We start from the raw sequence: 26,400 nt of genomic DNA on the forward strand, positions 1-26,400 counted from the left end.
CCAGGCTGGTCTCGAACTCCTGACATGAAGTGATCTGCTCACCACGGCTTCCCAAAGTGCTGGGATTACAGGTGTGAGCCACTGCTCCACTGACATTTTGAACCCGATGATTCTTTGTTGTGGGTGGTACTGTAAGTTGCAGGATATTTAGCAACATTCCTGGCCTCTACACATTAGATGCCAGTAGCAGCCCTCTCCCAACCCCGTAGTGACAACCAAAAATGTCTCCAGACATTGCCAAATGTTCCTAGGAGGCAAAACCATCCCCCGACTGACAGTCTGTGTAGGCTCACACCTAGAATCCTAGCACTATATATATACATATTTTTGAGACAGAGTCTTGCTCTGTCGCCAGGCTGGAGTGCAGTGGCATGATCTCGGCTCGCTGCAGTCTCTGCCTCCTCGGTTCAAGCGATTCCTCTGCCTCAGCCTCCCGAGTAGCTGTGATTACAGGCGCCCAAGACTATGCCCGGCTAGCTTTTGGTATTTTAGTAGAGACGGGGTTTCACCATGTTGGCCAGGCTGGTCAATCTCCTGACCTCATGATCCACCTGCCTGAGCCTCCCAAAGTGCTGGGATTACAGGTGTGAGCCACCACACCTGGCTGAATCCTAGCACTTTGGGAGGCGGAGGCAAGAGGACTGCTTGAGTCCAGGAGGTTGAGACCATCCTGGGCAACACAGTGAGACCCTATCTCTACAAAAAAAAAAAAAAAAAATTAGAAAGAGAATCTATGTGTGTGTGCGTGTGTATACATATACTTTTTTTTTTTTTTTTTTTTTTGAGATGGCATCTTGCTCTATCGCCCAGGCCGGAGTGCAGTGGTGCGATTCAGGCTCACTGCAACCTCTGCCTCCCGGGTTCAAGCAGTTCTCCTGCCTCAACCTCCCAAGTAGCTGGGATTACAGGTACCCAGCTGCATGCCTGGCTAATTTGGTATTTTAGTAGAGACGAGGTTTTGCCAGGCTGGTCTTGACCGCCTGACCTCATGTGACCTGTCTGCCTTGGCCTTCCAAAGTGCTGGGATTACAGGCATGGGCCACCTCACCCAGCTACATACATTTTAAAAATCGAGATATAACTTAAATACACTAAAACCTACAGATTTTAAGTATATAGTTGAATAAGTTTTGATAAATATATAAACCTACATAACTCTCACCCTAATCAAGATATGGGGCATTTCCTTCATCTCCCAAAAGTTCCCTTCTGCCCTTTTGCAGTCCGTCCTTGCCTATCCCCCAGATTCCCATCTTAGGAGTTGATATGAATGGAATTGCAGGGTACATAACCTGTTGTATCTGGCTTCTTCCCTTCCTCATGCCATTTGTGTGATTCTTTCAGATTGGGATGTGTATCAGTGACCTCATTTATGTATGTATGTATGTATGTATGTATGTATGTATGTATTTTGAGAGATGGATTCTTGCTCTGTCACCCAGGCTGGAGTGCAGTGGCACGATCTTGGCTCTCTGCCTCTGGGTTCAAGCAATTCTCCTGCCTCAGCCTCCTGAGTAGCTGGGATTACTGGCACACGCCACCACGCCCAGCTAACTTTTGTATTTTTTGTAAAGACAGGGTTTCACCATGTTGGCCAGGCTGGTCTTGAACTCCTAACCTCATGATCCGCCCACCTCGGCCTCCCAAAGTGCTGAGATTAGAGGAGTTAGCCACCGCATCCGGCCTCATTCACTTATGTGTGTGGCTAAGTAGTATTCCCTTGTTCAGATCCACCACCATTTGTGTACCTGTTCACCAGCTGATGGCTATTCAATTTGTTTCCCATTTGGGGTGCTTATGAACAATGTCTTTGGGTGGCCATTTCTTGTTACCCAGAGATCTAACTTTTGCAGACTGTGAATGCAGTGTGGGAATGGGACCGTGGTGTGGCCAGTGCTGATGTTGTGTCGTAAAGTTGTGCCATCTATTTCTGGACCACTCTTGTTTTTTTGTTTTGTTTTGGGTTTTTTTTTTTTTTTTGAGACAGAGTCTCGCTCTGTTGCCCAGGCTGGAGTGCAGTGGCGTGATCTCGGTTCACTGCAAGCTCCACCTCCTAGGTTTACGCCATTCTCCTGCCTCAGCCTCCCGAGTAGCTGGGACTACAAGTGCCCACCACCACACCCAGCCAATTTTGTTTTTGTATTTTTAGTAGAGACAGGGTTTCACCATGTTAGCCAGGATAGTCTTGATCTCCTGACCTCATGATCCACCCACCTTGGCCTCCCAAAGTGCTGGGATTACAGGCGTGAGCCACTGCGCCCGGCCTTTTTTGTTTTTTTGAGGCAGGTCTCACTCTGTTGCCCAGGCTGGAGTGCAGTGGCGCAGTCACAGCTCACTGCAGGCTCAACTTCCTGGGCTCAAATGATCCTTCCACGTCAGTCTCCTGGGTAGCTGGCACCACAGGTGTGCACCATGCCTGGCTAATTAGTTTTATTTTTAAATTTTTTGTAGAAATGGAGGCTCCCTGTGTTGACCTGGCTGGTCTCAAACTCCTGGGCTCAAGTGCCTCTCCCACCTTGGCCTCCCAAAGTGTTGGTATTACAAGCTTGGCCCAGACCACTCTTCAGGGGGACAAAGACGTGTCAGAATGGTCTTACTGGGAGTATTTACGACAATTTTCTTCAGCGGGACCTCATGGTTGAATCAGAGGGCCCAAGAGGAGCCCCTTGTCAGTGAGACATCACTACTGCGCGATGCAAGTATTAAAGGAGCAGCTTCTCCTAAAAATATCACTCACAACTTAGAGGCAAGAGGCTCTTGCCGATGGAGCAAGCCAATCGTGGGAACTGTCTGCTCAAGAATTGACAGCTCAGATAATTTCACCAGGCCTCACATCGCAAGTATCCTCAGTCTCAACCTCGAATGCCAGCCTCTGTCTTCCTCCACTGCTATCTCCCTCCAAACCTTTCCCCTGTGTTATGCGAAGCCCATTATTTCTTTTTTATTACTTTTTTCTCTTTTGAACTTTTTTTAATAGAGAAGGCATCTCGCTACGTTCTCCAGGCAGGTCTTCTAGGCTCAAGCCATCTGCCCACCTCTGCTTCCCGAAGTGCTGGAATTACAGGCATGCAGGCATGAGCCACCGCACCCAGCTCCCTTCTTTTCTTTTTTTTGAGATGGAGTCTCGCTTTGTCACCCAGACTGGAGTGCAGTGGAGCTGTCTTGGCTCACTACAACCTCTGCATCCCAGGTTCGAGCGATTTTCCCACCTCAGCCTCCTGAGTAGCTGGGATTACAGGTGCCCGCCACCATGCCCAGCTAATTTTTGTAGTTTTGTAGAGACAGGGTTTCACCATGTTGGCCAGGCTAGTCTTGAACCCCTGACCTCAGGTGATGTACCCGCCTCAGCCTCCCAAAGGGCTGGGCTTACAGATATGAGCCACTGCGCCCAGCCTCCTCCTGTTACTTTTAAACAAATGACTAGGTTGAAAAGGTGGCTGCCAGGCAGGATGGCCCATATCTGTAATCCCAGCATTTCAGGAGGCCGAGGTGGGTGGATCACCAGGTCAGGAGATCGAGACCAGCCTGACCAACATGGTGAAATCCCATCTCTACTAAAAATACAAAAATTAGCGGGGCATGGTGGCACACGCCTGTATTCCCAGCTACTCGGGAGGCTGAGGCGAGAGAATCGCTTGAACCCTGGAGGTGAAGGTTGCAGTGCGCCAAGATTGAGCCATTGCACTCCAGCCTAGGTGACAAGAGCGAAACTCTGTCTCAAAAAAAAAAAAAAAAGAAAAAAGAAAAAAGAAAAAAAGAAAGAACTTTCAAAGTAAAGCATAGGGAACCATGTGACGAAGGAGCAGAGGTGGAAAGTTCTCTGACATGTTTAAAGAATGCTGGTGAATCTATGTGGCTGCAGGAATAGTTTAGCCTGCGGGAGTTCGATCTGGAAATGTATGTCTGAGTCCATTTATGAAGGGCTTCGAACATCAGGGAAAAAGATTTGGACCTATTTGCAAAGATGAACTATAGGTTTTTGTGTGTAGGGTAGTGACATGATTCCAACGGTGTTTTAGGCAACAGCTAAACTGGGTCATACAAGATTAGATACCAAAATGCCATTTTCTTGTCCAGCTGAGAAAGGAATTTTAATTACGTAATTAAATTCATGAATGTGGGAAGGGGTTCTTACTTCACAGGGCCAACCTCAGCTCCTTCCCAATTTTATAAATAAGTTTTGTTTGTGTTTTTGTTTTTTTAAACAAGCCTTCCAGACTTAGATCTCTGGGAAAAGAGAAGTAAATACTGACACAGGCTTGTTTTGTTTTCCCAAGAGGGGTCTACCAGGCGATTTCTCTAATTACCTAGAAAAAAAAAATTAACTTGTTTTTCCCTTAGATTTCAGCCGAGCTGGAAGGGGGAGGGAGAATTGCAGTATTGCCTTAGATTTCCTAGCTTCGGTTTGGACGTAATATTCGTCCTGAGGGAGTCCCTCCAAGGCCTCTCGGAGCAGGGAGCCTCCAGGCATTTGTTCCCAGCAACAAGGAGGGAGCTTAGAAGAATTTAAGAGAGGCGGGGAGCTCTGTAAAGGGCTTATTTTAAAAAGAAAGGGAAAAAGGCGGTGGGGGGGCGTGCCGCCTATCTTTTTAGAATAATTCCGTAGGAAAACGAATTGAAGCTAAAGCCGTGCCCTCTGGTCAGAGCTTCTGGACTAGAAAGTGCCTGAGCATTACGCCCAGGAAAGGACAGTTGCTTTTCACTCTCCCGGTCGCATCACTCGGCACCTAATTCCGCCAGGCTCTCAGAGGGGCGGTTGCAGCTACAGCCTGGCACGCCGCGTAGCCAATAAGAAGCCAAAATTCACCCCCATTCTCAAATTCTGACCAATCGGTGGCCTGAACTTTAGCTCTCTGCCAGGCGCCTCTGTTGTCCGGAACGGAGGCAAGCCCCCTTAGAGTTGCCAGTAACGGACATGGCTGCGGCCCCCGGAGGAGGGGACGTGAAGTGAGGGGGCTGGGAGGGGAGAGGACGCGGGCGAGCAAGACCGGCCCCGTGGCCCCGGTAAGTACGAGAAGGCCCGTGGCCCGAAAGCGGGGAACAAGGGGGCGTGGGGCTCGGCCTTGCGCGTCCTTTGGATTCTTGGTCAAGGAAAGGGGAGTCTGGGGTCTGCACCCAGAGAACGGCCTCAGGGGATGCCTCCTGAGGGGGAGTCCAGGGACTGGCTCTGGTCTCCAGCTCTTGACCATTGCCTTCCCCCGAGTCTTCAGACTCTTGCTCTCGGCCCTGGATTGGTCCATTGTGGGGTCTCTCGCCAGAAATAAAGCCTCTCGCCAACAAAGAATCCCTGCCCCAGGTCTGTCGTGCCTGGGCCCTGGCCCAGAGGGCTCCCAGCGCCGACGCCCTGAGTATTTATTTGGAGGCCCCTGGAAGTCCTCATACCCCGACCCAAATAAAGACCGTTGTGCCGCCTGCGCGCGCTCTCCGCAGCCGCCCGGGGTCCTCGCGCGGCCATCCCCAGCTGGATGGAGCCGGCCGAGGGGCTCCTGGCAGCCCTCCCTGATCTTGCAGTTTGGAGCGTGCTTTCTTTTCCTTCCGCCTTTCCAGAAGCGTTTTCAGGCTCCTCAGAAGCAACCATAGGCTACCATCCATGGCATCGGATAAAGTGATTCCTGTGCAATGCCCCGGTTCCTGTGCCGCACACCCCTGGAGCCCAGGTCTCCCGGTTCCTAGCATGCCACGATGCGGCCCCTGCCCGCTGCCCAGCGCCAGATGCAAGCAAAGCCCGGCTCTTTCATTGGTGTGTCACCGCGGGCTGCACTTTGGCATTGCCTTGGTCACGTGCTGCTACATCCCACCCTCTCTCCTGAGTTTTTCGGTGGCTCTTGAGGGAAAAAAGGAGGGAGCTCGTTATGGAATCTGTTTTCCTTCTGGTGTGTGGGTGTGTGCATTGGAGAGAAGGATCGTTTTCTCATGATTTATCCAAGACGCTAAGCTTTAGTGACATAGTTGTTATTCCACAGGTAACCTTGGAAGATGGAAGCAGGGAGGGGGCAGTTTTAACATTTTCATTTTGCAGATGTGGAGATTGTTCAGAGAGGCAAGGCCAGGGTCACCTAGAGCCAAACTAGAATCCGAAAGTCCAGGGGTGTTGAGTTCTTTATCCGCCAGAGCCAGTTGTTTCCTAGGTGTGACCTGAGGAAATCAAGTTCCCTGACTCCCCTGAGCCTCTTGCAGGGTGGCTCTGGGCATTAAAAGTCGGATCCTCCTATGCTTCCTGGCAATTACTAGGGTCTTCATGCCTGGTTTGCATTCATTAATTTTAAGAAGCCAGCAGGTAGTTCTCTGGCGAACTACTCGTATTAATATTTATTGTTGTCTCTGTCTATATTGGGGGCATAAATTATTTCAGTGATTCTCAGGGCAGCGAGAGGCAGAGTAGGAGGAAGGTGTGCCTCTTCCTTGGTTTTTGGGAACCATTATAGTGTCATTAGAGATGTTATTCACAGGAACGCGTTGCATACAGGAACAGCGTGGAGGCAGAAAAAGATTGAGAGCCACTGAGGAGAGAAGAAATGGCACTGTGGTATCTCTTTATAGTACTTTTGGCAAAAGAAGAGCTGATCTTGGTATTCTAAAGAGGTGGTTAAAAAAAAATGTTAGATCCTGAGGCAGAACTAAAATAATACAAATAAATAAAAAAATTTAAAACAATGGCATTAGTAAGGTTCAAAAGAGTCAAAATAATGCCTGTAATCCCAGCACTTTGGGAGGCTGATGTGGGAGGATTGCTTGAGCCCAGGAGTTTGAGATCAACCTGGGCAACACAGTGACACGAAAACCAAAAAATTAGCTGGGCATGGTGGCACATACCTGTGTTCCCAGCTCCTTGGGAGGTGGAGGCCAGAGGATTGCTTGAGTCCAGGTCGAGGCTGCAGTGAGCCATGATCATGCCACTGCACTCACTCCAGCCTGGGCAACAGAGCAAGACTCTGTCTCCAAAAAAAAAAAAAAGAGTCATGGAATCAGAAAGTTTGCAAATCACTGTAAAGATCAGAGCACATTAAAATTTAGACTATGGTAACCCTAGAACAGGAGACAGCACGTTCAGATAAAATCCTCAAAACATTGCAAGTCTTAGCTGCTATGTTAGCTCTAACTTCCTTGCTCACTGGTTCTCTTTGTCAAAACTGCAAACAGGAAAACTGGTGGATACTGTGGAGTAGTACATTGACCAGGGAGGTGAAGTACAATCCATCCTCTTCATCATCAGCCCCCAAATAATGAGAGTTAACTGCCCTTGAACCGCCAGACCACCACGCCCCTTGTTTGTGGTGACTTGACATCAGATGAGACTGGGAGAGCTAGGCCTGGACAGTGAAATGGAAGAGAACAGAAACCCCTTGACATTTCTATTTTGAGAAGTTGCTAGGGAGTGCCAGCTGCTAGTGCTGAGAACCAGCCTTTTGGAAACCTTAACTCCTGTAGAAACTAATGAGAAATGAAGGTTGTGATCGTCCAGTTCATCCCTGCTGCTCTCTCCCTAAGTTGGGCTTGAGAAACAGTTTCTACAGGAGAGGGAGGAGTCCTAATGTAAATACTACCTACACCCAAGGCTTTATGTATTTAGCTTAATCTCATGAATCAAGTTGAACTCTTACTATAGCAGTCCGAGCCTGAACGCCACAAAGCCTTTAAGTCCATTCCTGGTGTTCAAGTGAGAAGCTTCTGGGTCAGGCTTGGCACCAGTTGGTAAATATGTGTCAATATTTCTTATCTTACTATTGTGTTAGTGTTGTTTTTACGATGGTGCCTTTCTTTACCAAAATGATAGGATTTAAAAATATTGTTTAAAGGCCGTTTCCAGGCAGGCCTGGATTTGTTTATAGCAGCACAGGTGAACTAGAGGGTAGGCCATGGCTGAAACAGGAATGCTTTTCTTCCAAGCAGACCCGCCAGCCAGAATGTGTGGTTTGGTGATCAGGGGTTTGTGTAATAATAAGCTTTGCCTGTGGCTGCTGAGATGGTAGTAAACAGGATGGGTCACATGGCATGACAAGTAGTTTAAGGGCCAGATTTAGACACTGATGGCCTGCGTAAGGAAGAGCAAACCACACACTGCTTGCTTTGGGTTTCTCTAGCTCCGAAGGCCAGAAGTGATGGGAGAGGGGTGAGGGGTGTCAAAGAGAAAAACCTTGAAAGGCGGCCGGGCGCGGTGGCTCAAGCCTGTAATCCCAGCACTTTGGGAGGCCGAGACGGGCGGATCACGAGGTCAGGAGATCGAGACCATCCTGGCTGACATGGTGAAACCCCGTCTCTACTAAAAAATACAAAAACTTAGCCGGGCGAGGTGGCGGGCGCCTGTAGTCCCAGCTACTCGGGAGGCTGAGGCAGGAGAATGGCGTAAAAATCCCGGGAGGCGGAGCTTGCAGTGAGCTGAGATCCGGCCACTACACTCCAGCCTGGGCGACAGAGCTAGACTCCGTCTCAAAAAAAAAAAAAAAAACCTTGAAAGGCTTAGAGTGGTATTTGAGGAACCAGAAATTTTAGTGTACTATGATTAAATGAACCCAATTTTCATAACTTCAGGGGCTTCTTAAAAAGGAGGTTCATGGTACCAGTCTTGCTTGGTAGGGAGGTGAACAGAAAAATACTGGGAAACACTTTACAAAGATGTATGCTGGAGAAAGACTCAAAGGTGTATTCAAAGAGTGTAAACCTTCATTACGTTGGCATGAAAGCCAAGTGGGGCATATTGCTTAGCTATAAGGCAGAGCCTATTGCAAAATCAGAATCAGGAGTTGCTGATTTTTCTTTTTTTTTTTTTTTTTTGAGACAGAACTTGCTCTGTAGCCCATGTTGGAGTGCAGTGGTGTGATTATGGCATACTGCAGCCTTGATCTCCAGACCTCAGGTGATCCTTCCACCTTAGTCTCCTGAGTAGCTGGGACCACAGGCATATTCTACCACACCTGGCTAATTTTTTTTTTTTTTTTTTTTTTTTTTGAGACGAAGTCTTGTTCTGTCGCCCAGGCTGGAGTGCAGTGGCATGATCTCGGCTCACTACAAGCTCTGCCACCTCCCAGGTTCACACCATTCTCCTGCCTCAGCCTCCCAAGAAGCTGGGACTACAGGCGCCCGCCACCACGCCCAGCTAATTTTTTTGTATTTTTAGTAGAGATGGGGTTTCACCGTGTTCTCCAGGATGGTCTCGATCTCCTGACCTCGTGATGCACCCGCCTCGGCCTCCCAAAGTGCTGGGATTACAGGTGTGAGCCACCGCGCCCGGCCAATTTTTGTATTTTTTATAGAGACGGGTTCTTGCCCTGTTGCCCAGGCTGGTCTCAAACTCCTGTGCTCAAGGGATCTGCCTACCTCGGCCTCCCAAAGTGCTGGAGTTACAGGCATGAGCCACCGTGTCCTGACAGAAGTTGCTGAATTTTTAAAATTATGGAAAAAAATACACAGTATAATATTTTCCATTATAACCACTTCTGCGACATTAAGTACGTTTGCATTGTTGTGCAACCCTCATCACCATCCTTTTCCAGAACGTTCTTACTTTCCCAAACTGAAACTCTGTCCCCGTTAAACATTTAACTCCCCATTTCCCCCTGCTCCCACCCCCGGCAACTGTCTTTCTACTTTCTGTCTCTGTGATTTGACTATTTTAGAAACCTCATATAAGAGGAATCATATAACATTTGTCCTTTTGCGATTGGCTTTTGTTTTGTTTTGTTTTGAGACAGAGTTTTGCTCTATCCTAGTCTGGAGTGCAGTGGTGTGATCTCAACTTACTGCAATCTCTGCCTCCCAGGTTCAAGCAATTCTGTCTCAGCCTCCCGAGTAGCTGGGATTACAGGCGCACACCACCGCGTCTGGCTAATTTTTGTATTTTTAGTAGAGCCGGGGTTTCACCATGTTGGCCAGGCTGATCTTGAACTCCTGACCCCAGGTGATCCACCTGCGTCAGCCTCCCAAAGTGCTGGGATTACAGGCATGAGCCACCGCGTGCAGCCTGAAGTTGCTGATCTTTTAAAGATATATTGGATACAGTCACATGATTTGAAAATCAAAAGGCACAAAAGTATGTGTATGCAAGGGCAGGAAAAAGTATAAAAAAGAATTTTTTTTTTTTTTGAGATGGAGTCTTGCTCTGTCGCCCAGGCTGGAGTGCAGTGGCCGGATCTCAGCTCACTGCAAGCTCCGCCTCCCGGGTTTACACCATTCTGCCTCAGCCTCTCGAGTAGCTGGGACTACAGGCGCCCGCCACCTCGCCCGGCTAGTTTTTTGAATTTTTTAGTAGAGACGGGGTTTCACCGTGTTAGCCAAGGTGGTCTCGATCTCCTGACCTCGTGATCTGCCCGTTTCGGCCTCCCAAAGTGCTGGGATTACAGGCTTGAGCCACCGCGCCCGGCCAGAATTTTTTTTAAAAAGTGTCTATAGTAAAAATTCTCCTTCCTGCTCCCAACCATTCCCTAGCCACTCAGTTCCAATTTATTAATTTTTCCTTTTGTGGGTTATGCTTTTGGTACTGAATCTAAGAAATGTGACTCACAGTAGGCTGGACGCGGTGGCTCGCGCCTGTAATGCCAGCACTTTGGGAGGCCGAGGTGGGTGGATCACGAGGTCAGGAGATAGAGACCATTCTGGCTAACACGGTGAAACCCTCTCTCTACTAAATATTAGCCAGGCGTGGTGGCAGGCACCTGCAGTCCCAGCTACTTGGGAGGCTGAGGCAGGAGAATGGCCTGAACCCAGGAGGCGGAGCTTGCAGTGAGGCGAGATCATGCCACTGCACTCCAGCCTAGCGACAGAGCAAGACTCCATCTCAAAAAAGAAAAAAAAATAAAAGAAAGAAAGAAATGTAACCCACAGTCACAAAGACTTTTTCCTATCTCCTATATAAGTTTTACCATTTTACATTTAGGTCTATGATCCATTTTGAGTTAATTTTTGTATATGGTACAAGCAATATTTCCAAGTTCTTTTTTTTTTTTTTGCATGTGAATATTTAATTGTTCAGCACCATTTGTTGAAAAGACTATCCTGTCTCCACTGAATTGTCTTTCATCTTTCTCAAAAGTCACTTAAACATATATTCCTGAATCTATTTCTGTCTGCTACTGTCTAATGCCAGGCTATAATACGACATTGCTTTATCATTGTTGTTGTTGTTTTGAGACAGAGTCTCGTTCTGTTGCCTAGGCTGGAGTGCAGTGGTACGATCTCAGCTCACTGCAACCTCCACCTCCTGGGTTCAAGGGATCCTCTTGCCTTGCCTCCAAGTAGCTGGAATTACAGGTGCACACTACCATGCCCAGCTAATTTTTTGTATTTGCAGTAGAGACAGGGTTTCACCAGGTTGGCCAGGCTGGTCTTGAACTCCTGACCTCAAGTGATCTGCCTGCCTTGGCGTCCCAAAGTGCTGGGATTACAGGCGTGAGCTACCATGCCTGGCTCCACATTGCTTTAATTACTGTAGCTTTATAAGGCTTGAAGTTAGGTGGTGAAAGTCTTCCAATTTTGTTATCTTGGCGTAGTCTGATTTGAATGTCTTTTTTTTTTTTTTTTTTTTTTTGAGATGGAATCTTGCTCCATCGCCTGGCTGGAGTGTAGTGGCGTGATCTCGGCTCACTGCAACCTCTGCCTCCTGGGCTCAAGCAATTCTCCTGCCTAAGTCTCCCAAGGAGCTGGGACTACAGGCACGCGCCACCAGGCCTGCTGATTTTTGTTTTTTTGTGTGTTTTTTTGTTTGTTTGTTTTGAGATGGAATCTCGCTCTGTTGCCTGGGCTGGAGTGCAGTGGCACAATCTGGGCTCACTGCAAGCTCCACCTCCTGGGTTCACGCCATTCTCCTGCCTCAGCCTCCTGAGTAGCTGGGACTACAGGCGCCCGCCACCTCGCCCGGCAAGTTTTTTGTATTTTTAGTAGAGACGGGGTTTCACCATGTTAGCCAGGATGGTCTCGATCTCCTGACCTCGTGATCTGCCCACCTTGGCCTCCCAAAGTGCTGGGATTACAGGCGTGAGCCACCGCGCCTGGCCAATTTTTGTATTTTTGGTAGAGACGGGATTTCATCATATTGGCCGGGATGGTCTTGATCTCTTGGCCTCGTGATCTGCCCGCCTCGGCCTCCCAAAGTGCTGGGATTACAGGCATGAGCCACCACACCTGGCCTGAATGTCTCTTATATGCAGAGTTGAGCATCTTTGCATATGGAGAAACCATTGGATTTCTTGGTTTCACATTCTCTCAGGGTTAGAACTGTCTTCCTAATCTCTACCTCATGTATTAATTGTCTCCATAATTTCTCAGGCTCTGCTTGGTTCCCTCTAGTGGTGGGGAGCTCATGGCTTCACAGGGCAGCCTGTTCCATTTTTAAAAATACGCAGTTCTGGCCGGGCGCGGTGGCTTACGCTTGTAATCCCAGCACTTTGGGTGGCCGAGGCGGGCGGATCACAAGGTCAGGAGATCGAGACCATCCTGGCTAACACGGTGAAACCCCGTCTCTACTAAAATACAAAAAGATTAGCTGGGCGCGGTGGCGGGCGCCTGTAGTCCCAGCTACTCGGGAGGCTGAGGCAGGAGAATGGCATGATCCCGGGAGGCGGAGCTTGCAGTGAGCCGAGATAGTGCCACTGCACTCCAGCCAGGGGGACAGAGCAAGACTCTGTCTCAAAAAAAAAAACAAAAAAACCAAAAAAAACCAAAAAAAACACAGTTCTAAGGCTGGCCATGGTGGCTCACACCTGTAATCCCAGCACTCTGGGAGGCCGAGATGGGAAAATCGCTTCAAGACAAGCCTGGTTAACATAGTGAGACCCCATCTCTCTCTCTCTATATATATTTTTTTTAAAAAGAAAAATGTAAGTTCTAGGCTTGACTCAGTGGCTCACATCTGTAATTCCAGCACTTTGGGTGGCTGAGGTGGGAGGATTTGCTTGAGCCCCAGAGTTCTAGACCAGTCTGGGCAACATAGCAAGACCTTGTTTCTACAAAAAAAAAAAAAAAAAAGCAACTGGTCATGGTGGCATGTGTCTGTAGTCCCAGCTGCTTGGGAGGCTGAAGTGGAAAGATTGTTTGAGCCCAGGAGTTTGAGACTGCAGTTCCAGTGAGCCATGATCGTGCCACTGCACTCCAGCCTGGGCAGCAGAATGAGAATCTGTCTCCAAAAGAAAAAAAAGGAAAAAATATATATATACAGTTTAAACTATATAGAAATAGAAAGATACTGTACATTTGAAGTCAGTCTAGCTCTTATAGCATCCTAGTTCCTGTTTTGGGGCCTCCCAAAGTAAGCCTGACCCTTCTCACTGCTTATAGCCATGATACCTTTCTAGCCCTGCTTGCACCCAAAATGTGTTTTTGGTGTACTAGCTAAGCATCTTCAGTTCTTTCTGCCATTTCTCATGTCTTGGTTTCTCCAACCTGGTTGCTGGTCTCTGAAGGCCTTCCAGTTTTGTTAGTGTCCTTCTTAAAGTGTGTGATGTACAACTGAACAAAATATTCCAGGTGTTCTCTGATATGTACAGAAATCAGACTTCCTCATTTCTTGTTAGGGACACGGGATATCTATTAATGCAGCCTAAATGTGAATGAACTTTGAGTGAGCACACACTCATATTGAAATTGCATCTAATTAATCCATTTGTGGTAGTTTTATACAGTAGTTTTTGAACCTAAGTGCAGGACTTAATATTTTTTCCAGTTAAACTGAACCCATTTGATTTGGCCCATCACTTCAGCCTGTTGAGAGCTTCTTGGATTTTGACTTTGATCTCCTTTCCAGGTTTATGCTATCCAAGAATTTGTTTAGCATACCATCTGTTTCCTCACCCAAGTCATTGATAAAAATATTGACTATAATGCCACCAAGGATAGAATTCTACAGCTTGCTATTAAAAATTTCCCTCCAGCTTAACACAGATCTATCAATTAGTACCCTGTGGGCACCACCATTAAACTGAATACAAATCCACCAAACTGTATTTTTTGTGTGTTGGGCATGGCTAGCGTACAAGCACAGCTAATGAAGTTTGTCTTTGAAGGGATTAGAAGGACAGCCAACTCCTCATCTTGCCCTCAATCTGAGCCTTGGGCTCCCACTTAGTTCTTTTGGTTTTTTTTTTTTTGGAGACGGAGTCTTGCTCTCTTGCCCAGGCTGGAGTTCAGTGGCACGATCTCAGCTCACTGCAAGCTCCGCCTCCCGGGTTCACGCCATTCTCCTGCCTCAGCCTCCCGAGTAGCTGGGACTACAGGTGCCCGCCACCACGCCCGGCTAATTTTTTGTATTTTTAGTAGAGATGTGGTTTCACCATGTTAGCCAGGATAGTCTCGACCTCCTGACCTCATGATCCGCCCACCTTGGCCTCCCAAAGTGCTGGGATTACAGGCATGAGCCACCGTGCCCAGCCCTTAGTTCTTTTTGACCTTGTTTCTGAGCTTGGCATCAGGAAGCATCCACCCCTTTGTTTTCATGGCTACTATTGCCACCTTTGTCTAGATACTTGGCATGGCAAACCAAGATTATCGTCATTTTCTTCTAACTCTTCTGCCTAAAATTTCTTTCCTTTTCCCTCTGATCCATGTTCTACCCTCTTAAAATACTGCTAACAGCCTGGGTAACATAGACCCTGTCTCCAGAAAAAAAATTGTCAGGGGTAGTAGCACATACCTGTGATCCTAGCTACTCGGGAGGCTGAGGTGGGAGGATCACTTGAGCCTGGGAAGTTGAGGTGCAATGAGCTGTGATTGCACCACCGTACTCTAGCCTGGGCAATAGGGTGAGACCCTGTCTCAAAAAAACAAACAAACCTGTGGCCTACTCAGAAACCCAGACTCTTCAGTGACTCCTCAGAGCCTCTCCATTTTGGCCCCTTATCCCTGTGTATTTTTTCATTTTCTTTCTTTCTTTCTTTTTTTTGAGACGGAGTTTCGCTCTTGTTGCCCAGGCTGGAGTGCAATGGCGTGATCTTGGCTCACTGCAACCTCCGCCTCCTGGGTTCAAGCGATTCTCCTGCCTCAGCCTCCCAAGTAGCTGGGACTACAGGCGTGCGCCACCACGCCAGGCTGATTTTTGTATTTTTAGTGGAGACGGGGTTTCTCCATGTTGGTCAGTCTGGTCTCAAACTCCCGACCTCAGGGGATCCACCCACCTTGGCTTCCCAAAGTGCCGGGATTACAGGGATGAGCCACTGCACCCGGCTCTTTTTGTTGTTGTTGTTAGAGACAAGGTCTCATTCTGTTTCCCAGGCTGGAGTGCAGTGGCGTGATCATAGCTCCCTGCAGCCTTGAACTCCTGGTCTCAAGATCCTCCTGCCTCAGCCATATTCTCAGTCTTTTTCATTTTAGTCATTCTGATGGGTGTATATTGGTCTTTCATTGTGGTTTTAAATTTTTTTGTAAGACAGGGTCTTGGTATGTTGCCCAGGCTAGTCTCCAACTCTTGGCCTCAAGTCATCCTCCCCCGTCAGCCTCCCAAAGTGCTGAAATTACAGGCTTGAGCCACCATGCCTGGCCTTCTCATTGTGGTTTTAATTTTTGTTTCCCTAATGATTAATGTTGTTGACCATCTTTTCATATTCATATTGGCTGTTTGTATATCTTGTGAAAAGTCTGTTCAAATCTCTGCCTGTTTGTTTGTTTTATTTATTTATTTATTAAGACAAGGTCTCACTTTGTTGCCCAGGCTGGAGTGCAGTGGCGAGATCATGGCTCACTGCAACCTCCAACTCTTGAGCTCAAGTGATCCTCCTGCCTCAGCCTCCCAAGTATCTAGGACTGCAGATGTGTACCACCATGCTTGGCTGAAATCTTTGCTCATTTTAAAATTGGGTTGTTGGTCTTGTTACTGAGCCGTAAGAATTACACACACACGGCCGGGCGCGGTGGCTCAAGCCTGTAATCCCAGCACTTTGGGAGGCTGAGACGGGCGGATCACGAGGTCAGGAGATCGAGACCATCCTGGCTAACACGGTGAAACTCTGTCTCTACTAAAAATAAAAAAAACTAGCCGGGCGAGGTGGCAGCGCCTGTAGTCCCAGGTACTCGGGAGGCTGAGACAGGAGAATGGTGTAAACCCGGGAGGCGTAGCTTGCAGTGAGCTAAGATCCGGCCGCTGCACTCCAGCCCGGGCAACAGAGCCAGACTCCGTCTCAAAAAAAAAAAAAAAAAAAAAGAATTACACACACACACACACACACACACACATATATATATATATAAAATAATCATTTTTTTTTAAATCCCAAAGACTTCAAAACTACTTTTGCTTTTTGAGACGTGATTTTGCTATGTTGCTCAGGCTAGACTCGAACTCTTGGCCTCAAGTGATCTGTCTGCCTCAGCCTCCCAAAGTTCTCGGATTATAGGCAGGAGCTACTATGCCTAGCCTCAATTTCTTTATGGCACGTTTTGAAGAGTGGAAATTTTTTTTATTTTTATGGAATAATTTATCAGTTGTTTCCTTTTATTTATTTGTTTTTTAGAGGCAGGGTCTCACTCTGTTGCCTAGACTGTAGTGAAGTGGCACAATCATAGTTCACTGTAACCTTCAACTCCTGGGCTCAAGTGATTCCCCTACCTCAGCCTCCCAAGCAGTTAGGACTACAGGCGTGCTCCACCAGACCTGGCTAAAGTTGCTTTCTTTTATGGTTTATGTTTTTTGTGTTTTAAGAAATCTTTGCTTATCCCAAGTTACAAAGATTCCTGTCCCCACCCCTCCTGCATATTTTCTTCTGGAAGTGTTATAGATGTAACCTTTATGTTTAGATGTGTGATCCATTTTAAGTTAATTTTTGTATATGGTATGAAGTAAGGGTCAATATGTGTGAATCTAGTACTACTCTGTTCTGTCCCACTGATTTGTATGCCTCTCCTTGTATCAGTACCACATGTTTTGATTACTGTAGCTGTATGTTAAATCTTCAAATCAGGTAGTGTAAGTCCACAGAATTTGTTTCTCTTTTCAAAATTGTTTTGCCTATTCTAGGTTCTTTATCTTTCCATGCAAATTTTAGAATCAGCTTGCCAATTTCTATGGAAGTCCCAGCTGGGACTTTGATTAAGATTGTATTGAGAGGCTGGGTGCGGTGACTCACACCTGTAATCCCAGCACTTTGGGAGGCTGAGGCAGATGGATCACCTGGGGTCAGGAGTTCAAGACCAGCCTGGCCAACATGGTGAAACCCCATCTCTACAAATACAAAAAACAAAAAATTAGCCAGGCATGGTGGTGGGCACCTATAATCTCAGCTACTCGGGAGGCTGAGGCAGGAGAATCACTTGAACCCAGGAGGCAGAGGTTGCAGTGAGCTGAGATTGTGCCATTGCACTCTAGCCTGGGCAACGAGAAGGGGAATAAAAAAAAAGATTGTATTAAATCTATAAATCAGGGGATAATTGTCATCTTAATACTGAGCCTTCCAATCCATGAACATTGTATATTTCCCCATTTATTTAAGTCTTCTTTAATTTTTCTCAGCAGTGTACAGGTCTTACATATATTTTTATTAGAATAATTTAAAGGTTTTTTTTTTTGAGACTGAGTTTTTTTTTTTTTTTGGAGACGGAGTCTGGCTCTGTCACCCAGGCTGGAGTGCAGTGGCGCGATCTCGGCTCACTGCAAGCTCCGCCTCCCGGGTTTACGCCATTCTCCTGCCTCAGCCTCCCGAGTAGCTGGGACTACAGGCGCCCGCCACCTCGCCCGGCTAGTTTTTTGTATTTTTTAGTAGAGACGGGGTTTCACCGTGTTAGCCAGGATGGTCTCGATCTCCTGACCTCGTGATCCGCCCGTCTCGGCCTCCCAAAGTGCTGGGATTACAGGCTTGAGCCACCGCGCCCGGCCGAGACTGAGTTTTGTTCTTGTCACCCAGGCTGGAGTGCAATGGCGTGATCTCGGCTCACTGCCTCCGGGGTTCAAGTGATTCTTCTGCCTCAGCCTCCCAAGTATCTGGGATTACAGGCACCCACAACCACGCCTGGCTAATTTTTGTATTTTTAGTAGAGATGGGGTTTCACCATGTTGGCCAGGCTGGTGTGGAACTCCTGTCCTCAGGTGATCCACCCACCTCAGCCTCCCAAAGTGCTGGGATTATAGGTGTGAGCCACCGCGCCCGGCCATGCTGTTTTTATACTGTTATAAATGATATTAAAATTTTTATTTTCTGACATTTGATTATAGTATATAGAAATATATTTATATTTTGTATTTTGACCTTATATCCTACAACTTTGCACCCTTATTTGTTTTAGTATCTTATTTGTAGATTCCTTAGTATTTTCTCCATATACAGTTGATCTTGTCTTCTGCAAATAAAGACAGTTTCACTTATTTCTTTCCCATCATTATGCCATCCATTTGTTTTTCTTCCACCTTGCTTTTGAGTCCTTATTCTTCACCTAAGTGGCACTTGGTTCATATTTTTTGCTTGCTGCTGATAGTAATGGCAGTTGTCTATTGAGTACCTACTATATGTCAAATATTATACTAGATCCCCAGCATATACTATTTTTCATAATTCTATAGCTCCTCTGTGAAATAGGTATTGTCATTTCCATTCTATGAACAAAGAGGCTCAGAGGGACAAATAATTTGTCAAGGCCACTGGCGTTCAAGACAAACTGGAGCTAGGATTTGAACCCAGGGATATTTGGCTTTGAATCCTGTGCTTGTTTTCACAGTGGACTAGGAGCAGAACTGGCCCTTTAAGGACCCGGCTACTGGTTTCAGATCAGACAGTTAAGAATGGCTGTCTCCCAGAATCCCATGTATGGAATGATGGGAAAACAGAGACTCTTAGAAAAATGTCCTGTTCCTGGCTGCCCTCTCTGTACTGCTGTGGTTCCAGCTGGCCACAGAGTGATTTTGCTTTTCTAGCGTTGGCAGAAGGAGTTAACAGGCACAGTCCCCATCTGGTTCCTGGTGCTTTTCCCTGTGTGGCAACGATCTCATCCAGCCCCTGCTGGGATGGGGTGCCATGGGGACCTCAAGCTGCAGTCGTAAACAGGACTGGGGCAGCCTGAGTCAGACAGTGGCCTTGGGGAGGAGTGGCTTTGGTCCCTCAGGATCCCATTTCAGTTGGCTGCCAAAGACTGAATGTCACTGCATTGCAAGGCCACTTCCAGCGTCCCTGTCTGTATCTGAGCCTTTGAGGCTGGCTCAGTTTTCAAAGGCAGAGGTGGGACAGACTTGGTTGCTCAGCCTGGGGCACCAGCATGGGTGCCACCTTGAGAGGAATTGGACGGGGTTTTGGAGTGGAGCTGGCGGTAGAACTGGGGACTTCTGGTTGGGTCCTCCGGACACAGCTTTTATTGTTTCTTGACAGCTTTTTTCTGGGTCAGTTCTCCTGGGTTTCTGCCTGGTACCCTTGACAAGGCTTGCTGCTGGCCCCCAAAAAACTGTCCTAGTCGTTAGGTTAGTGCTTTCTCCAAGAGGAGTCGCTTGGCATCAAACCAGAATACTCAGTGTCACTCTTTGCTCAAACACACCCTGGTCCGAGATCATTAGAGTTGTGATGGCTGCCAGGGCGGGAGGGTGGGGGCTGGTGAGGGTAGGTGGGGAGGTAGAGCTAACCTCATTTTCCAGGTAAGCAGGCCCGCTTTTGTCAGACCTGTTGTCAAATTGGGCTGCCACTGCGTTCTGGGGACGCAGTGGACGTCCACCCTGCTGCTGTCCCAGCTGCCCGCTGATTATCCAACTTGCATATCTAGATTTCACTTGATGTTAAGACTAACCTTAACCCTAATTTTTTTTTTTTTTTTTTTGAGACCAAGTCTCACTCTGTCGCCCGATTGGAGTGCAGTGGCACAATCTCAACTCACTGCAACTTCTGCCTCCCAGGTTCAAGTGATTCTCCTGCCTTAGCCTTCTGAGTAAATGGGATTATAGGTGCCCACCACCACGCCTGGCTAATTTTTGTATTTTTAGTAGAGATGGGGTTTCACCATGTTGGCCAGGCTGCTCTGGAACTCCTGACCTCAAGTGATCTGCCTGCCTTGGCCTCCCAAAGTGCTGGGATTACAGGCGTGAGCCACTGTGCTCGGCCTTAACCCTAAATTTTCAAAATGCTGGCTGGGTGCAGTGGCTCATGCCTGAAATCCCAGCACTTTGGGAGGCCGAGGCAGGCAGATCACTTGAGGTCAGGAGTTCATGACCAGCCTGGGCAACATAGCAAGACCCAATCTCTACCAAAAAAGTAGTAATAATAAAAATGCCAATAAACCCTTTGGGAGGCTGAGGTGGGTGGATCACCTGAGGTTGGGAGTTGGAGACCAGCCTGACCAACATGGTGAAACCCCGTCTCTGCTAAAAATACAAAAATTAGCTGGGCGTGGTGGCATATGCCTGTAATCCTAGCTACTCAGGAGTCTGAGGCAGGAGAATCGCTTGAACCCGGGAGGCAGAGGTTGCAGTGAGCTGAGATCATGCCATTGCGCTCCATCCTGGGCAATAAGGGTGAAACTCCGTCTCAAACAAACAAAAAAAAAAGCCAATAAACCAAGGCTTTTCCTGCATGCTCTAATTCAGTGATAAACAGAGTACATATGGAACAAAACACAGTGTGCCTTTGAAAATGAAGGTTGAGGCTGGGCACAGTGATTCACGCCTGTAGCCTGTAGTTGCGGAACTTTAAGAGGCTGAGGTGGGGAGCATTGCTTGAGTCTAGGAGGTTAAGACCAACCTGGGCAACATAGCAAGACCCCTTCTCCACACAGAATTTTAAAAAATAATAATAGCCTGGGCATGGTAGCTCATGCCTGTAATCCCAGCACTTTGAGAGGCTGAGGCAGGTGGATCACTTGAGGTCAGGAGTTCAAGACCAGCCTGACCAACATGGTGAAACCCTGTCTCAACTAAAAATACAAAAATTAGCCGGGGATGCTAGTGCATGCCTGTAATCCCAGCTACTTGAGAGGCTGAGACAGGAGAGTCACTTGAGCCCAGGAGGTGGAGGTTGCAGTAAGCAAAGGTCACGCCACTGCACTCCAGCCTGGGCAAGAAAGCAAGACTCCATCTCAAAATAATAATACTAATAATAGAGAAAATGGGCGGGTGCGGTGGCTCACGCCTGTAATCCCAGCACTTTGGGAGGCCGAGGCGGGCGGATCATGAGGTCAGGAGATCGAGGCCATCCTGGCTAACACGGTGAAACCTTGTCTCTACTAAAAATACAAAAAATTAGCATGGCGTGGTGGCGGGCACCTGTAGTCCCAGCTACTCGGGAGGCTGAGGCCGGAGAGGCATGAACCTGGGAGGCGGAGCTTGCAGTGAGCTGAGATTGTGCCACTGCACTCCAGCCTGGGTGACAGAGCAAGACTCCATCTCAAAAAAAAAAAAAAAAAAGAAAGAAAGAAAATGAAGGCCGGGCACAGTGGCTCATGCCTGTAATTCCAGCACTTTGGGAGTCTGAGGTGGGTGGATCACGAGGTCAGGAGTTCAAGACCAGACTGACCAAAATGGTGAAACCCCATCCTTACTAAAAATACAAAAATTAGCCGGGCGTGGTGGCAGGTGCCTGTAGTCCCAGCTACTCAGGAGGCTGAGGCAGGGAATTGCTTGAACCCAGGAGGCGGAGGTTGCAGTGAGCCAAGATTGGGCCACAGCACTCCAGCCTGGGTGACAGAGTGAGACTCCGTCTCCAAAAAAAGAGAAAATGAAGGGTAAAAGAGAGAGAGTTTGTACCCCTCCAGAATCCTCTCTGTGGCCCTCTCCCTCCTGGGCTCAGAGAGTGGAATTCATCCAGAGCTGACTGCTGCTCGACAGGGCTGACCCCGTCTGTTGGTCAGTGAGTCTCGCTCTTTTCCACGTACCTGTGGTTTAGATGATACTGTTATGTTGGGAGGCTGAGGCGGGAAGATCACTTGAGGTCAGGAGTTGGAGACCAGCCTGGCTAACATGGCAAAACCCTGTCTCTACTGAAAAATACAACATTAGCTGGGCGTGGTGACACACACCTATAATCCCAGCTACTTGGAAGCTGAAGCAAGAGAATCGCTTGAACCCAAGAGACAGAGTTTGTAGTGAGCCGAGATCTTGCCACTGTACTCCAGCCTGAGCAATAGAGCGAGACTCCGTCTCAAAAAAAAAAAAAAAAAACAGATACTGTTGTGTTTCACAGTAGCTGCCTGTTCCAGCAACCTGGGTGATTTCTTTCTTCTTTTTCCCCAGATGTTGGGACCGTGACAGACTCACCGGGATTTGTACATGCTGGGGAGGAGACTTCCTTTTGGGGGTGACCACATTCATCTGGGCATGCCTGCAGTACTCTTGGCCCATGGACCTGAAGGAGAAGCACCTGGTAGGCCATATCCTATTACCTTATAGGTATTGTCTGTGTGTCTCTGTTGAACTCTCCCTACTTGTTTTTGCCTGGGAGGTCCTTAACTGGGGGCTTTAAGCAAAAGTTGAGGGAGGAGGCATGGCTCTGAGTCTTGGGGGATGCAACTGTGACCTCTCGGCTGGAAAGCACAGACTCACGGAGCTATGAATAAAGGATGAAGGTGGACCTATTAACCGCATGGGACCAGGGTTTCTGATTTAGGTTGGCTCCAAGCCAGTCTTCCACTTCTTGCCCAGGGGTGTGTAATTTAGTTTGTTTGCCCTTTGCTAGGGCAATGTCCTAACCTGCTGAGCTGTGCTGAGGGCTGTTGGGCACCCTCTCTGTGGTTAGGGAAGAGCTCCCCAATCAGACTCCAAACACAGCTGCCTAATCAGCTGGTGGTGAGCAGCCAGGTGGCCCAGGCCATCCATAAAATCGGTCTTCTCCTCCCAGCCTGGCTTGGCCCAGGTTCTATGTATACCATCTTTGGATGGAGGTAGAGTTGTCAATCAGAAAACTCTTCTCCCTTGACAAAGGCTGCCCCAGAGGAAGTCCTTTTGTCTCTTGCCAACTTCTGCCACCCCTTCCTAATAGATCTTTCTGTCTCTGCTCATCAGCCTCCACATGGCTGCCACAAAACTGGTCACTGGTTCCACACGACCTACTTAACCTGTAGTGTGTGCAGAGCCCTCCAGAATCCTGCTCCTGCCCGTGGATTTGGTGGTCCTAGCCTCCCTGCTTTGACTTTAGCACTAGTAATTACTCTAAAATGCTTCCCACCCCTTTTCCTGGAAACTTCTGTTCTTCCTTCAAGACCCACTTTTGGCATCATCTTCTCCACTTAAGTCCTCCTTCCTTCCAGAGGTCCTTCCTTTCAGCATTCAGAGCACCTCCACCATTGTACTCACTATTCTATGGAAATAACTCATCTCTTCCACTTCATCTCAGTATCCCTAGCTCACAGCACCGAGCCTGGCATGTAGCAAGGGCTTAGTACATATTTATTGACCTGAACTTCTGAATAGTGATCTTCCTTCCAGGGAGATCTTGGGAAGGTCTGGAGAGGGGGCTGTGGGCTCACTCCCTGGGCGTCTGCTGGCACCGGGCTGGCTGACTGCTTCCTGTTCAGCTCCAGGCCTCCTGTGTCTCTGGACCAGCTGTGCAATAGGCTTCTGGAATTGAATTTGAAGCAGGTGTGCTTGGCTTCCTGTTCACAGCCACCTCTGGGTGCTCGGCAGATATCTACCCTAGCAGTGATTGGCACAGAGGGAAAGCTACACTTGCCTCTCTCCTAGCTGGGAATAAGATCAGAAGGTGTCTTGGAGGAGTGGCTTTGGAGGGGCTGGCATAGTGGTCACTGATGGTAAGAGGGTCGTCCCCTGCAAACAGCCGCAAGGGCTCTGCGCTGCTCAGTTCCAAGGAGCACATCCCCAGAGGCTCTGCTGTTATGTAATGTGGTGGCCTGCCTGGGTGAGGCTGAATGCCCCCAAAACAGAGGATGGTATTGTCTTCTGGTTCCAGCCAGAACCACTGAACACTAGTGCCTAGTGTATGGGAGAAATAAAGTTCTGTATGGAGGGGCTGGCTTCTCTCTCCAGCCTGAGGGAGAAGACTTGAGGACCCAGCTGGATAGCTCTCAGGGGCCATTTTTCCTGGAGGGTTTCTCTTTGTCCTCCTCCTCTTTCTGGATAGGTGACCCCTGACCTGGAAAGCATTTTCAGTCATCACTGGCAGTCACCATACTATGGAATGGCAGCTTTGGGTTGGCAGAGCTTTAGGCACCAGGGAGGTGGCCCCTGGCTTAGAGAGGCTTATTGTCTAGTAGAGGAAGTGATAGTACGAGCAGGCTGGGCACAGTGGCTCACGTCTGTAATCTCAGCACTTTGGGAGGCCAAGGTAGGCAGATCATTTGAGACCAGGGGTTCGAGACCCGCCTGGCCAACATGGTAAAACCCCGTCTCTACTAAAAATACAAAAATTAGCTGGGCGTGGTGGCACGTGCCACTAATCCCAGCTACTTGGGAGGCTGAGGCAGGAGAATCGCTTGAACCCAAGAGGCAAAGGTTGCAGTGAGCAGAGATTGAACTACTGCACTCCAGCCTGGGCGACAGAACAAGACTCTGTCTCAAAACAACAACAAACAAAATGGATAGTACAAGCAGTAAAGTAATAGGACCTAGTAGGGCCTCTAGCTGAGGTAACTTGTGAGTTGTATAAATGGACTTATAAAGATAATCTCAGCTGGGTACGGTGTCTTATGCCTGTAATCCCAGCACTTTGGGAGGCCGAGGCAGGTGGATCACCTGAGGTCAGGAGTTTGAGACCAGCCTGGCCAACATGGTGAAACCCTGTCTCTACTAAAAATACAAAAATTAGTTGGGCATGGTAGTGTCTGCCTGTAATCCCAGCTATTTGGGAGGCTAGGGCAGGAGAATCTCTTGAACCTGGGAGGCGGAGGTTGCAATGAGCCAAGATTGGGATCACACCACTGCACTCCAGCCTGGGGGACAGAGCAGAATCTCTTAAAAAAAAAAAAAAAAAAAAAAAAAAAAACAGAGCGTGTCTTGGAGGAGTAGGCTTTGGAAGGGCTGGCATAGTGGTTATTGATGGTAAGAGGGTCGTCCCCAGGCTTAGCCCAGGAGCGGTTTGGCTCAGAGATGATTCTCTGCTTCTGATCCATCAGTTCTGTCTCCTTCAAAGCCCTCACCCCTGTCCTCAGTCCTCCAGCCCACAGTGGCCCTGCTGTAGCAGTGATGGCCTGGGTTCCTGCTGCTTGGGTGCAGGGCTCCCTTCTCCATTTGCTGAGGTAGGCAGTGTAGGAAGGGTGGCAGGGCCCAGAGAGGGCTGCACTGGGGCCTGCACAGCAGGTAGGCTAGTCCCTGTGTGCTATTCTTGCTGGGGCCTGTCACATAGAAGGGACAGTGTTTGCGGACTTGTAGCTCCCACCCGAGCAGTGCCTCAGGAACAGGAGAGAGGGGACAGGAGTCTTTCTCTTTGGCTACAGCCAGATTGCAGAGCAGCAGCATCCTCACAGTGGCTGGCATGGAAGCTGACCCCCACTGCCAACCTTTCCTGCTCTCCATGGAGTCTTCCTGTTCTTAACCTCTGGACTGCCTGGGCCCTCCCTTCTGTTCTCACTCAGCACTCTGTTTGGGGGCCCCACAGGGAGCTGCGCTCATGAAAGGGAATGGGGAGGCTGGCTTGGGCTGCTGAGGCTCCTTCTTCCCTGCAGCTTGAGATGGTGTCGTCTAGGAAACGGAGGGCCCTGGAGAAACATGCTCAGGCTCCAGCTCACACTCTCCAGCTCTGGAACCTGTGAGACTGTTTCTTCTCCCCTAGGGTGTGTAACCCCATTATAAGGATGGCTTTAGGCAGAGAAGTGTCTCATCCACTCCTCATGCCTTGGCCCCTCCTTCACTCAGGGTGTCTGTGCTGTGAGCATCCCGTATGTCAAACTCGAGGTCCCTGAATGATGCCCCTGGAGCCACGACTGACTTAGGCTCTGCCTGATGCTCTGGCACGTGCTGAGGCAGGAGCTCCAGGTATCTGGCCTCCTCTCTGCCTCAGGGATGCAGGGCCTGGGCATTCCTGGGCAGCCTCATGGGCCCAGCAGCACTTGGGCAGGTATGTCTGAATGTATTGGGGCATCACCGGCTGCTGGCCCAGCTCTTCCCTGCATGGCTGTTAGGGTGTCCATGCTACCTGGCAGGAAGGTATTGGAGTCTTCAGAGGCCCTTTGGGCTGGCTCTTCCTTCCCTACTGGATCCTTCCTTCTACCAGCTGCCTGGCCTTGGGCTTTGCCTTCCTAGAAGTCACTGCTTGAGTCTTCTCAGAGGCCAGTCCATCCCGTCCCCCTCCACACAGGATGTGCTGCTATTAATAACCCACAAGTCCCCTCTCCCCTCCTTCCTGCAGCTGTAACTATGGAAAGGGCTGTTGGCTTGGCTCCATGCTGGGGAGTCATCATGTGATTTGGGGGGTTCTTGTGGATGATGGGCTCACCCAGTGACTTGGGGACAAAGGACAGGTCATTTGGGAAGAGAGCTGGGATTTGTGTGTCCCAGGGTTCCCCTTGATACTGGCAGTTGTCTTCAGGTTTCTGGGACAGGGGCAGTTTCTCCTCCATCTGTCCCTCTGT

General features: G+C 48.6%; 1 protein-coding gene and 1 long non-coding RNA gene across 51 annotated transcripts in view; one reads left to right on the forward strand and one right to left on the reverse strand.

The window, feature by feature from the left end:
* TMEM94 (transmembrane protein 94) overlaps nt 1-26,400 on the forward strand; it is an 89,148-nt gene that overhangs the window by 37,704 nt on the left and 25,044 nt on the right. For 20 of the 50 annotated variants that reach the window (XM_077968750.1, XM_077968753.1, XM_077968751.1 and 17 more), the window contains exons 1-3: nt 4,897-5,004; nt 22,112-22,241; nt 25,685-25,886. Coding sequence is in view for 27 of the 50 variants with exons in the window: in XM_028835520.2 (XP_028691353.2) it covers nt 22,218-22,241 (24 nt within the window). In the remaining 23 variants the exon portion in view is untranslated. 50 annotated transcript variants of the gene reach the window in all.
* LOC144335952 (uncharacterized) lies at nt 22,107-24,818 on the reverse strand. Its single transcript, XR_013407271.1, has 2 exons — nt 24,621-24,818; nt 22,107-24,225 (listed from the first exon to the last, which is right to left on the reverse strand). It is a non-coding gene; the product is annotated as an uncharacterized LOC144335952 (long non-coding RNA).

The sequence above is a fragment of the Macaca mulatta genome, chromosome 16, assembly GCF_049350105.2.
Source record: "Macaca mulatta isolate MMU2019108-1 chromosome 16, T2T-MMU8v2.0, whole genome shotgun sequence".
Lineage (NCBI taxonomy): Eukaryota > Metazoa > Chordata > Mammalia > Primates > Cercopithecidae > Macaca > Macaca mulatta.